The 14,394-nt window shown below is 38.8% G+C and overlaps 1 protein-coding gene across 4 annotated transcripts in view; it reads right to left on the minus strand.

Annotated features, from left to right (window-relative positions):
• Positions 1-14,394, minus strand: part of LOC130911825 (neural cell adhesion molecule L1.1-like) — a 53,200-nt gene that overhangs the window by 22,538 nt on the left and 16,268 nt on the right. For 2 of the 4 annotated variants that reach the window (XM_057829401.1, XM_057829399.1), the window contains exons 2-6: positions 7,567-7,806; positions 2,772-2,786; positions 2,483-2,594; positions 2,106-2,275; positions 960-1,082 (exon numbers count right to left, since the gene is read on the minus strand). In XM_057829401.1, the coding sequence (XP_057685384.1) occupies positions 960-1,082; positions 2,106-2,275; positions 2,483-2,594; positions 2,772-2,786; positions 7,567-7,681 (535 nt within the window). In that variant the 5' untranslated portion in view covers positions 7,682-7,806. The remainder of the gene's footprint in view (positions 1-959; positions 1,083-2,105; positions 2,276-2,482; positions 2,595-2,771; positions 2,787-7,566; positions 7,807-14,394) is intronic. The other 2 variants (XM_057829400.1, XM_057829402.1) reach the window with 2 other exon arrangements.

Below are 14,394 nucleotides of genomic sequence, written 5' to 3' on the forward strand. Positions count from 1 at the left end.
ATCTCAAACATCTTTGACCCCTTCTGACCTTTATTTCCTTTATAAACTGTTCTCCTCTCCCAGGTAATCCTAACACAAATTATTTTGGACCCCTATTGACGCCACTGATCAAACGAACCAAACATCTCGCACTTTTCTCCTCATCCTAGTTTCTATGACAAACATCTGATCATTGTGCATATTGTACTACATACAGGCCAATAGCTGGAGAGAGATGGTTGCAAAGTGATTTCAGCTTGACAAAATTGAGATTTCTGGGGAGTTGTACTGCAAGAACAAAAATTATTAATGTGGTGTCCCAGTTTCCTGAGCTTCAAGACAAGACAAATGTCATATGGTGAAGTGGTAAAGAAAGCACCACTTTTACTATATCTGTTTTAGACACTATGAAACAATTGTGAAAGAAAAGAAAACAAAAAACAAAACAGAAAAAACATTTTTTTATCAAATGGAGAAATTTCTTTTTATATGGGCATTAGGGCCTATTTTACATTACATCAATCAATCAATCAATCAATCAATCAATCAATCAATCAATCAATCAATCAATCAATCAATCAATCAATCAATCAATCCAAAAATATATGGGCTGTGTGTGTGGGTAATTTAGTCTTATTCTTTTCTCTTGTTTAAACAAATAAATAAAATAATAACCCATATTTAAAAAAATACAATATATGTGTTTTCTTGGGAATAAAGGCAGGGCAAGGAAAATTTTGCTCAAAGTCAAACCTAACCACAAACCTTGATCCCCAATCCCATCCTCTTAGTTCGGAATAAACCTAAATCTAAATCCTTCTCCTCACTTCTAAACCCTAACCAACAATCCTAAACTGCACGGTTTTCCTACACCTAACCTAGAGCCTGATTATAAACTTATCTTTAACCTTTATTTACAACCACCCCCTACCCCCAGCGTTGTTATATATTTTTATATTGAGTATGATGTTTAAACTGACTCTTGTCCATCCAGTGGATATGCGGAGGAATGGAGCTCTGTGGCGGGTTGCAGGATAGGACCATGCTCTCGCCCACGTAGGCTTCTCGGCTGAATTTCTGCTGCTTCAGAAGGACTGGCTGGGCTGAAAAACCACACACACATATGCAGCCATCACACTGACATCAGTACTTCGATTCCTGGAAATGGTTACCGCGGCAACAAGACATGAGGCAACAGAAAAAATGGCCTCAGTCAACCTCACTGAGTCATTTAAGTGTGTATGTGTGTTACTGTACATCTGGGTTTCATCAATCAAGTGACATTTTAAAATAGATTTGAAAAAAAACAACAACAACAAAAAATATATTAAAATAGATATATGGAGCTCTACACCAAAATAACATTAATATAATATACTGAAGGTATTTAATGTAAATAAATAGGGGGTTGAACAACTCAATTTTTGTTGTTGAAGAGGCTAAGGTGATGATAGTTGAGTCCACTTCAACATCATCGATTCACTGGATGTTCCTCCAAATGCATCCTTTGTTTCAAAGGCCCCACCTAGTGACTCATCTATCTATTCACATTCAGATGGGCTTCTGTGGGAGTACATAGCACTTGTAGTTTTGTCATAATTAGGATTGACTTTCATAATTTGAAAGTCACTGAGTTACGGTTTTTGTTCATTCATTCATTCTCTGTGCTGCTTATCCTCCTGAGGGTCCTATGAGGGCTGGAGCCTATCCCAGCTAATTATAGGCAGTAGGTGGGATACACCCTGAACCAGTTCCCAGCCAATCACGAAACACAAGGAGACAAACAACCATTCATGCAGACATTTATACATAGGGCCAATCAAAGGGTTCGATCAATTGGAATAAGAAAACCCGCACAGGGAGAACATGTAAACTCAACACAGCAAGGTTGGGTTCCGGGATTGAATCCTTGATCTAAAAAAGGTGAGGCGGACCTGCTAACCACTCAACCACCATGCCTCCGCTACTGCTTTTATTTTTTGCAAAATGTGAAGGGTTTTAGAGTTTTTCCCGAAAACGTGATTGGTGATGAATTTTCCTGTAAGCGCCAGGGAGGAGTAAAGCCAACACATGTCTGTGGGTAGGGACTCTTTGACTGGTAGATAGGTAGATTTGCAGTGTCTCACCCTCGACGTTGACGTGCACTATGTGGGTCATGGCAGTCCCGAGCGCGTTGGAGGCATAACATCTGAACGTGCCCTGGTACAATTCCAGAACTTCGTCCCCACTGACATCTATCGTACCGCTTCCTGTCCGCTCCGACCCAAACGTCTGGCCATCCTTCTCCCAGCGGAACCTAGTAAGGAGGAAATATAAGAAATGATCTCATTAGTGATGTCATTTAATTAAGCAAGGACATTTGTTTCTATGGAAACAGAAAGTATTGAGAACAGAGACAAAGAGCATGAAGTAAGCAATGACTGTATGAATGGTTGAATAGATGGATTGGTAGATGAATGAATGAATGTTTAATAATTAACAATACAGTCGGAGAGAGACATACGTGGGCGGCGGGTTGCCAGAGGCCTCACAAGGCAGAAAGATGTCATCACGAGAAAAAGCCGTGTATGATGTCAGCACCTCTAAAGGCTCCTCAAGCACAGGCGGCTGCGAAACTGATACACACACAAATAATACAATAATAACAATATTATTCACACGAAAATATGTCACTGATTTCACACCTTTCACATTTTAAGCCTTGCTGCAGGTTTTGGCTTGATGGGAAAATACAGTACATGGTTTATCAATCAAACTTTACACATCACCGTTGCAATGGGAGAAACACTTACTGTTGTTCACTTTGTCTGTTTGTCCACAAGGAAGCCAGAAAAGAAAGCAAAAGAATAAAAGATAAATAATGATACGGTATGCCGTAATAATAGTATTTTGTCCCACTTTTTTTTTGTATGGTAAGAGGTATGAACAATGCAATATCAACATTTTGATACCATAATATGATAAATTACAATAAAGCACTTTGATTGTAATATATTTTCCACACCCCAAATTAACAGCATATAGCAAAAGATTACGTATATAAAATACTTTGCAATGCTGTTTTGATATTTTGTCAAATGCCTGGTTGATACTCTATAGCAACAGAAAATAATATGCTACATAAGTTTGAAAATTTTACTTCACAGTTATTTGATAGAGCAACATTAGAATAGACGGGATACAGTAGATTCATAGCAATACTAATATTTAATTCCATGGTTAATTCATGTATTCGTTACCTCAAATGAAGTTTTGTCACACTCTTAATTTTTGTTGTCAAAACAAAGAATTTATTATGGGCATTATGATGTTAATATTTTGTTGCCACTGCAATGACAACAGTTTGTTCCATGCCTGTGGCCTATACTACGAAGCCGGTTTTCTGGCTTAACAGGGTAACTTCGAGAGTAACTTTATCACGTGCGACGTAAGTTCGCGGCTATGCGAGACTACGAAAGATGGATATGTTGGAACCGAGAAGTGTTGCCATGGCAACACACGCCACACGCCAAACCTGGTCGTGTCAGAGTTAGATCTTGCTTAACATCAGGATTCCAATTAACCACGCTCTATTTAAACAGCACTCCTCCGCGGACGTGTCCTCCTGACAATGACAGCGTACTTGGACGACCCATACGACATTGGCGCGCGGATTGTGAGGGGCTCTCTCCGGAGGGCACGGGTATTTCGGGACCGCCAGAATCCGCTGACGTACCCGGACGATGTACTCCACGAAAGATATAGATTTTCAGCTTAGGGAATTCTTTACCTGTGACAAATGATCGAGGCGGACGTCACTAATGTAACCCGCCGAGTCAGGCCCTCACAACCGCGCAGCTTGTGTGCCTGTCCGTGCGCTCTTTTGCTAGGGACAATATATGTATTCCATCTGTGATGCTGAATACCTGCGTAAGAACACTGTATGCCGTGCGATTCGGAGTGGGGTATGGAAACGCTTCAAATTGATTGTTAAAATCGCTGAATGTAAACGAATGCGGAGCATTGCTCTCATACAAGAAATATATTTAACGAACTTTCCAGCGTTATTTCGTTGTGTAAATCCAGTTATAATAATTATAGAAAAATATAGGCTATTTAAACATTGAGAAAACTTGCGTTTTTTTCTGCCAACTCGAAGAGATTAAATTGTCAAATCCACTGATAGGACAGACGCACAAATATAAAAGACATAAATGTTTATTGAATATGCACCTTACAGTCTTGTTTAACTGTGAAAATTCGTTACAAAAGACGGACTTTAATTTACGCAACAACGCATGGCATCCCGCATTTCCTTCTTCTCCTTGAGTCCTCACAAATATAACAATTTTTTTTTTTTTTTTTGGTCGGGCTTGGGCCTGCAAATCAAGTTGATTGATCGGACTCGGGTCGGGCTGGATTTTTTAGCCCTAAACTAAAAAAAAGAACATACGTATTCATACAGTCAAGGGGACTAAACATACAATCATCCTGCTTCATGTGGTGATGCGCGATAAATTATTTCTTACTGTTAACGTACCAAATCTTCTTTTATTGTCCTAACAGCAGGCTTTATTTCTATTGATGGACATAAGTAAACTGGCATATTGACGCATTCACAAATCACACGATCTGTAAATTCGCTGTCAATAGACCCGTCGCACTCTACTCGCCGAATCGGTGTTGGATTTCGCGGTGAGGGTGGATTTTAATCTTCGCGCATTCCTCCTCCGTGAAGTAAGGTGCCTGTGCCATCGTCACAAGTAGTGTTTGACTCTGGTCTCCGCCCCCTTTTATGTGAACGCGCAGTAACTCTGACTGGGTTGACACAGGTTCGACTAATCAACCTCATAATCAGCGTCGTAGCACCAATTGACCACAAACTAGACAACCAGGTTTTGTCAACTCCGGTTACCCGCTAGTAAACTGGATTACTTCTGGGGAGGTTGAACTCCGTTCGTAGTATAGGCCACTGTTCTGTACGATCATACCTATAAATAACGATGGAGTTTATGGTACATGTCACGATCAACTGACAGTGTCTCACCGCCTCACCCCATACACACATACATATATACCTGTATATATACAGTATATATATATATATATATATATATATATATATATATATATATATATATATATATATATATATATATATATATATATATATATATATATATATATATATATATATACTGTATATATGCGAAGTAACATTCTCAAGAGATATGATAACATTAGCGAGTATGTTATGTATTTATGACAATAAAGGCCGTTTCAAACTAGCAGCAGCCTAGTGTGAAGGGTTCAGCGGCAACCCATTCATTGTGTACAGTGGGACAAGTCCTCCCACTTGAAAATATTAAAGAGGCCTGTAATTATCAACATGTGTAAACCTCAACCATGACAGAATGTCGAAAAAAAAAAAACCAGAAAATCACATTGTTTGATTTTTAAAGAATTTATTTGCAAATCATGGTGGAAAATAAGTATTTGGTCAATACCAAAAGTTCATCTCAAGACTTTGTTATGTCCCCTTTGTTGGCAATAACGGAGGCCATACATTTTCTGTAACTCTTCACAAGCTTTTCACACACTGTTGCTGGTATTTAGGCCCATTCCTCCACGCAGCTCTCCTCTAGAGCAGTGATGTTTTGGGGCTGTCGTTGGGCAACACGGACTTTCAACTCCCTCCTCACTCCGTGGCGTCAAAATGATAACAAGAATGGTGAGTAAAAATCCCATAACCACACGGGGGGACCTAGTGAATGACCTACAGAGAGCTGGGACAACAGTAACAAAGGCTACTATCAGTAACACAATGTACCGCCAGGGACTCAAATCCTGCACTGCCAGACGTGTCCCCCTGCTGAAGAAAGTACACGTCCAGGCCTGTCTGCTGTTCGCTAGAGAGCATTTGGATGATCTAGAAGAGGACTGGGAGGATGTGTTATGGTCAGATGAAACCAAAATAGAACTTTTTGGTAGAAACACAGGTTCTCGTGTTTGGAGGAAAAAGAATATTGAATTGCACCATACCCACTGGGAAGCATGGGGGTGGAAACATCATGCTTTGGGGCTGTTTTTCTGCAAAGGGACCAGGACTACTGATCAGTGTAAAATGAATGGGGCCATATATCGAGAGATTTTGGTTGAAAATGTCCTTCCTTCAGCATGGGCATTGAAGATGAGCGATGGCTGGGTTTTTCAGCATGACAATGATCCCAAACACACAGCCAGGGCAACAAAGGACTGGCTTTGTAAGAAGCATTTCAAGGTCCTGGAGTGGCCTAGCCAGTCTCCAGATGTCAACCCCATAGAAAATCTGTGTAGGGAGTTGAAAGTCCGTGTTGCCCAACGACAGCCCCAAAACATCACTGCTCTAGAGGAGATCTGCATGGAGGAATGGGTCAAAATACCAGCAACAGTGTGTGAAAAGCTTGTGAAGAGTTACAGAAAATGTATGGCCTCCGTTATTGCCAACAAAGGGGACATAACAAAGTCTTGAGATGAACTTTTAGTATTGACCAAATACTTATTTTCCACCATGATTTGCAAATAAATTCTTTAAAAATCAAACAATGTGATTTTCTGTTTTTTTTTTTTTTCCTCATTCTGTCTTTCATGGTTGAGGTTTACCCATGTTGACAATTACAAGCCTCTCTAATATTTTCAAGTGGGAGAACTTGCACAATTAGTGGTTGACTAAATACTTATTTGCCCCACTGAATGTGGTAGGGGACTTCGCGGCGAAAGTGTGCGGCAACAGTCGTTTTGGGCAGAGCGGAAAGTCTTGAGTGAATTTTTGCCAAAGGGCGTAGCCCAAAATAGAGACTTGTTCTATTTTCACAGCGCCGTCGCGCTGACGTCAACAACACATCCAATAGCAGAGGGGCAGGTGTTCTTATATTGTGCTATCAGGATTCGGCGGACTGATATATACAAATCACAGCTGACGAAACCTTGATGAATGCACTTTTTTTTTTTTTTTAGAAAGTCGCGAGCTCAGGGACACTCGAAAAATGACTCTCATACCTCTCCTAGTCAAGCTAAATGGTACCTCAATGTGCATTTATGTGGAAATGTAGTTCAAGAACAACAACAAAAACTTTTTCACCGAAACTAATAAAATTCTTTACATGACTATTATAATGTCCCCTACTCCTTGAAATGGGAAAAGTATCTATTTTCTTGTGCAACATGAAAAATAAACGCATTGGTGCTTAGGACTATAGTGAATATGCTTGCCGCTTTTCACTTCCTGACAGCGTCTACGTCAGGCTACGTGGCTCTTACTGTTTTGCACTTGCCGTGGACCGCTCTTCACACTGGGCTGACGCTGGTGTGAAATAGCCTGAAAGATTTTTTTGTCTTACAACTAACTGACCCACTATGTTTATTTTTTTTTTCTGCGTTTGCCAGCATGCCCCACTCTAATTGATGCTGATGTAAACTATAATACTTAATAAATGCAGTACAATATCTCTATTTTGTCCTACGATGAGAGCAAAATTGTAATAAGTAGAGAATGATGGATTTTGTCCAACATTTCGTCATACAATATCTAGAAATATAATATTGACAATGTATCAACGTAATACTCACAGCCTTGTGGGATGACGAGGGCTCCCTGAGCCAGTGGAGGTGTGGCTGGCAAGAGGAAGGTCAAAAGAAGGAGGAAGGGGACGATTGGGAGGGGGAGGGCCATTGACACACACATGTCTCAATGTCCCATTGACAGACAGGCTTTCATCAAGGCACACACACAGGCCCGCCTTCTCGATCTGGAACCCTCCTAGTCAAGTAACGGAGAGATTTAGGGGGCGTTTTGGCGGTCTCCTGATTCTGTGATAAAGTTGGAGGAAAAATAGAAATGGAGGGGTGGGGGACGTTAGGATAGAACAAAGGAAGGACGGTTTGGGGGCATAGGGTAAAGAGGTGTTGTAAAGGCCAATGAAGTCAGTCTTATAATCACATTAAATCAGTGTGTTTTTTTCTGTTATTAAATGTTCGCATCAGTAATATTTTGAATTCCACTCCAAACAAAACTACTAAAGCACTTGTCCTTGTTATGAATGAGATTGTGTCTCCCAATTAATGATCAATGAGGGACCGGTCCCCAGCCAGTCACATGGCACACAGATAAACATGGACTGGACGCCATTCAACACCAATGCAAGTAAACACTAACAACTGGCCAGTACCCAAGCATTTACTCTCACTCAGTTTTACCCTGGCATGGAGGCCCTATTTTGTGGGGTCCTGTTGAGATTTCCTGAAATGCAAGAGATTTGACCGTAATGCATGAAAACCTTGCTAAGATTTTGGGCACATTGAGGTCGGCAAGAGGCAATTTGTAAATTGGATTCACAAAATATTATTTCTTAATTCATCCTGCTGACATCGGTTTTTATGTACACTAATAACTTTCTGAGCATAAAACCATTTTAACAGTTAGATAATACAAGTAAAAAAGCAACCAAATCGAAGGTATCACTCTTGTTTGTCTATAAATGGAAGTTTTTCTTCTTCAGTGTGCCTTGACGAGCAGGATGATCTTTACACGCAATGTGCAAATCCCTTTTTGGAAAATCCTCTCTGCATTTTGCTAAAAATAGCACTGAGGCACTTCAAAGTGGCCAAAGGGTCGATTCAAGGGAATCCAAAAAGAGGCAATCCCTCCAGTTTCTTATATTAGGTCCAACATCAGGGGGCGCATATTATTCAGCAGTGATGTTTTAATGTCTTGTATACAAGTAGTTGCATCCAAAAACAAAAACTACAACATGCCATTGCTTCTTCTATCTTCTCGAGGTAAAGTAGAGGCTTCCTTCTCAATGATAGAACAACCACAACAAAATGTTGACACTTATGACACATATTAAATATGCCGTGGCGGTGTCCTGTGTCAGATCTTGCTTACCCAGGATCCTAAAACGCGGCAATAATTACTTTCTGGCCACACAGGGAGTTCCTGAGCAGCTTTTTGTTTATAGGTAAAGCCCTTGTCAGTCTTGTGTATTACACAAAGGTTCCATATGGGATTTTAAAGTATTTTATCTGAATTAGCCAAAATCACCCATGAGGAATATGATGTGGAAAATCAAGGGCGTAGGTTTGCATAGGGACGGTAGGGACATAACACTACTAACTTTTCAGGATGCTCAAATTGTCCCCACCAACTTTTAAGCAACCTCATATGCATGATATAATGAGTTCAGTTGTCAATTAGATTGTCTTCCCATATGTTGCAAGGGTAGAATTGACCCTACCAATATCAGGTGAACTATTTTCAGTATGTTCAAACTTACATTTACCCCTTTTCACTTGCTGAATATGCCAGTCCATTTTTCCCCCTCAAACCCACATTTCATAGGCTGATTGCTTGACCCAAACCCGACACACACACACACACACACACACACACGTTCACACTCACACAGCCCCAAAAGAAACATGCCACCTCCTCCACCCCCTTCAAAGAGGAGGGATATTAAAAGTTTTTTTTGGACAGCAGCAGCCACTGTAAGTAATTTAAAAAGACGCCAATGTTGTGGAGGTGGGGAACATACCACTAATTTTGCTACTGAAAGTCAAACCTGCATCAGTGTTAGCATAACATTAAACTGTGTGAACTTGCTAACCTGCAAAACTCGAGTAGGAAGCTGCTTAGAGAGAAGTGTCCTTCTGTTTGTGTTTTCTACATTTAACGTTAATTAAACTGTGAGAAATGTAGTGAACTGTGCTGGAAACTATATAGAACTACAAAAACATGAGCAAGAAGCTGCTTACAGAGAGAGTGGTGCTGCATAGCCTCATATGTTGCTCACACAACACAACATTTACACAACATAATCAATAATTAACTATGTACAGTACATTTAAAAAAAAAAAAAAAAAAACGTTTTTTCCCTAGCGTTGCGATCGACTGGTCAATTGTGATCTACGTAATGAGCACCCCTGATTTAGCATATTAATTAATTACGCCCTTGTGGAAAATACGGGGTGATTGAAAAACACTCCCCTAAATCATCATGTGTTATATCAAAAATGACAAACATTACAAACTCAGGCTTGGACACATATGTAGAACATAACTTCAAGTTTGACTTCATGTTTTACTAGTACAGTACTGAAATGTGGCTATCACCAGCAGGACAGACAACATCAAGCTTATGTGAGAATTCCTCCCAAGTCAACATGGTGGACTGCAACATCCTAAGGCGTGTTAGTGAGGAATTCCATGTAAAACATGAAGCTATGTTCAACAAATGTGTCCAAGCCTGAATTTTGTAATGTTTTTCATTTTTGACATATCACGTCATGATTTTAGGACATTCTTTTTGAATCGCCCTGTATAATGCTACTATTACTGCTTGAACCTTGCTGAGAAAAGGCATTGAAAAGCAATGAGAGAGAACAGGAAATATGTTTACTTTAGCTTAACAAGTTTATATGAAGAACGGATAAAAATTAGTCAAAAAATGTTGACGTTCTCAAACATGGGAAAGTACCACGACAGTCTCAATTAAGAACAAAATCCATTCAATGTTATCCAAAATTAAATGAAAAAGACTAGAACTGTTCCTTGGCACACTTTACAAATGATAGGTTCACAATCGCACACATAGACAAATCATATATTGTGAACATCTATATTTAAATTGAACTATCACTTGTGGTTCTGATTTTGTTTTTAAATTCATTCATTCATTCATTCATTTGTTCATTTTCTCTTGCTTAACTGAGGTCAGTTTGTGGGAGCAGCAGCTTCAGCAGGGCTGCAGATGATCAATATAAGTGCAAGCAAGCCTAATTTTTGTTAAACACTGTTGACACGTTTGACTTTGGCCAAGTTTTGAGTTGCAGATATTTGTGGAACTGAAATTATCATTTTATTTAGGTAGGGCATAACGTGTCATGCCCTACCTAAATTGACATGTGATGATTTAGCTAATGCTCACTGTTCAACCTACTCAACACCTGGGACGTCCCACAGAAGCGAAGGGGCGGTTTGCTGAGAGGCCTGAGGGGAGGAAGCAGGGTGGGGGCAGGTGGGACACTCTAATCAGGGAGAGTGTGTGTGTGTGTGGGGGGGTGCTTGCCTGAGGTTGTGTGTGTATTTATTTATGTGTGTGTGCGAAATATGGGTGTAGGGGGCATTATGGTCCAAGTGCAAAATAGGGGTGCAGCTGGACGAATATTGTCTGACGGAGCGAGAAATTAACTCATTGATAGATTCCGATCTGCAGGGAAGAATCTGGAAGTGTGGAAGGAGATTATGGGGGTGGAGTTATACACACAGAAACACCTACGCATACGCGCGTGCAAACACACAAAGGCAATAAAATGTCAGGGCAAATGGAGAGCCACAGTATAAGAATAATAAGAGAAAATAATGACAAAATAGAGATAAGAATGTGAGCAGAAAAGCATTTGGCAACCACATGAATAACAAATGTGGGTATACAGTAGATTATTTTATATGTATTTATGAGCTAGCCAACCATTCAACTAGCTGATTTATCAATTATATAATGACATTATTAAAAATGCAATATTTTTATATCACTACGATAATTAAAATGGCTGTTTATTATATCCCAAAATTAATTAATTATGGAGGATTATGAACCGACAGCAATGCCCTTATGGATTGTAGGTGCATGGGTTGCAAAGGTGTGATTGTGATTCAAACAGTAAAATCACTAAATATTCCTGCGTCTGTGCCTTTATATACCTGTACATAATTTTATTTATTGTCTCATTAACAACCCATCATGTGAATTGTATTTTTCCTATACAGTACTTTACTGTTATGTTTTGAGATTTGGCACAGCACTGTAGTGTATGTACGAAGCACTGCACAATATGTCAAATTGATTTATATCACTTCACAGACACACAGTTGACATTAAAAAATGAAATAAAACAAAAAAAAGTAAATGGGTAAGAACAGTCATTTTGAATAAATACATATTAAAAATATACTGTAAATTAATGATGCCATGCTCGTATCTAATGCCCGCAATAAGTGTAAAGTTGAAATGTGAATTAAACAAATACAACAAAATGTGTATCCAGAAATAGGCAATAGGCATCTTTGAATGTAACAAAACACTAACGATTCTAAAATTACTATTTTTCCCCCATACTAACTAATCTCCAGTGTGTGTATGTGTGTGTGTTGCAGGTAAACTGATTATGTTATCTATGTCAGACTTCATGAATATGAAACACAAGTGTGATTTTAATAAAACACCTCTGAGATTAACATGTCTGTCCAAAGGCCTGTGAGTGTGTGTGTGTGTGCGCGCCCAGCCATGTGTGTGCATGTATTATAATGCTAATTAACAAGAGCAGACAGCCTTTGAAAAATAGCTTAGTGATTTTTTTTTTACTCGGCAAAAGTCATGAAAATATATATATTTTTCTCTTTAAAACACAGTGATATATTTTATATGAAGTACGATTACATCACTATATGCAGTATGATTAACTAAATATAGTTAAAATGGGTTTTAATCGTGATTTAGAGTTTCAAATCAAGGGTTTAAATCAGGGGTCCCCAAACTTTTTCCTGTGAGGGCCACATAACCCTTCTCTTCTCTGATGAGGGGCCGGGGTCAGTTTGTAACAGAAAAAGTGTGACGATTGCAGGAGTGCCTAAATGTAAAAATGTATTGTTTTTCAGAAAGCCACAATCAAATAACCCTTTCTGGATTCTTCGCGGAACCAAAGTAAATAAAATAAAAATGATGTAATATAATGTAGTATAATATAATATAATATAATTAGGGCTGTCAAACGATTAAAATTTTTAAGCGAGTTAATCACAGCTTAAAAATTAATCGTAATTAATCGCAATTCAAACATCTCTAAAATATGCCTTATTTTTCTGTAAATTATTGTTGGAATGGAAAGATAAGACAAAGACGGATATATACATTCAACATACTGTACATAAGTTATTATAACAATAAATCAACAAGATGGCATTAACATTAATATTCTGTCAAAGCAATCCCTGGATAGAAAGACTTGTAGTTCTTAAAAGATAGATTTTAGTACAAATTATAGAAATTTTATGTTAAAACCCCTCTTAATGTTTTCGTTTTAATAAAATTGGTAAAATTTTCAATCAAAAAAATTAACTAGTAGCTCACCATTGTTGATGTCAAGAATTACACAATGCTCATGGTGCATAAAATCAGTCGCACCCAAGCGCCAGCAGAGGGAGACAAAAAACACAAGTAACAAGTGGACATGACACTGCTGTCATTTTAATCTGTTTGAGCGGGGCATATGCGTTAATTGCGTCAAATATTTTAACGTGATTAATGAAAAAAATTAATTACCGCCCGTTAACGCGATAACTTTGACAGCCCTTAATATAATATAATATAATATAATATAATATAATATAATATAATATAATATAATATAATATAATATAATATAATATAATATAATATAATATAATATAATATAATATAATCAGGGGTGCACATAATTTTTTTGCCCAGGTTCTCAGAGGAGGACCTGGAGATGTGACTTGGTCCTCATTGAGCTTGAGAGCCGACCCACCTGATGCGATAAATTTATGACAAGCTTTACTTAGAGCCAATTAACTTTAATTAATTATATTAACAATTAATGCTTGATTAACATCAAATGGCACAACAAAATTGCCATTACTTTGAAGTGAAATGTAAAGAAATAAACATAAAAGCACCAATTCAAAATAAAGGGCATTATGCGGCTCCCACATTAACTCCAAGCCTTTTTAAAAGTGGGATGTCCTCCTCATAAAACCTCATTGAACGTGCATGTTTAGCTTTGTAAAATGCGAGCAAAAACACGTTTGTCAGTGCATGTCGCTGTTCATTACCTTTATTCCGCCCTATTCCGCCACATGTCCATAGGGCGAGTGGGGTCCTGTTTGACATCGATAGTTTGCTTAATTGCCACATGCTCTCTGTTTTTTTCGTGCTTTTCAAAGTTTGGATGGCTGAAATTCTTTGACCCTACATAAAATGCGTTGCTCTAATCGGCGACATTGGGATTCTCACGGCACATTTTGTACCGCATTTCCGTGCGAGCATCATTCGCTTCTAGCCATGGTACCTCCTGTAGCCACTTTTCAGCAAAAGTCCTTTTTTTCGGTAGCTCCGGTGACGTCTCTGTCGTCTGTCTGTCTTTTGACGGGGGTGGGGGAACACGGAAGTAATTACTCAGTGTGGCCTGCCTCATCGACATTTTGAGAAGTTATTTTTTCGTGTCCGCCGCAAATAGAGTGGTCAGCCATCGGTACGCAAAAGCGTATGGAAGCCGTTGAGGGCCAGCGCGTTTGTCTACGTCCAGTACGCATGTGCGGACCACTTATGTGCACCCCTGAATATAATATAATATAATATAATATCATGTAATATA

This window comes from Corythoichthys intestinalis, chromosome 2 (assembly GCF_030265065.1).
Source record: "Corythoichthys intestinalis isolate RoL2023-P3 chromosome 2, ASM3026506v1, whole genome shotgun sequence".
NCBI lineage: Eukaryota > Metazoa > Chordata > Actinopteri > Syngnathiformes > Syngnathidae > Corythoichthys > Corythoichthys intestinalis.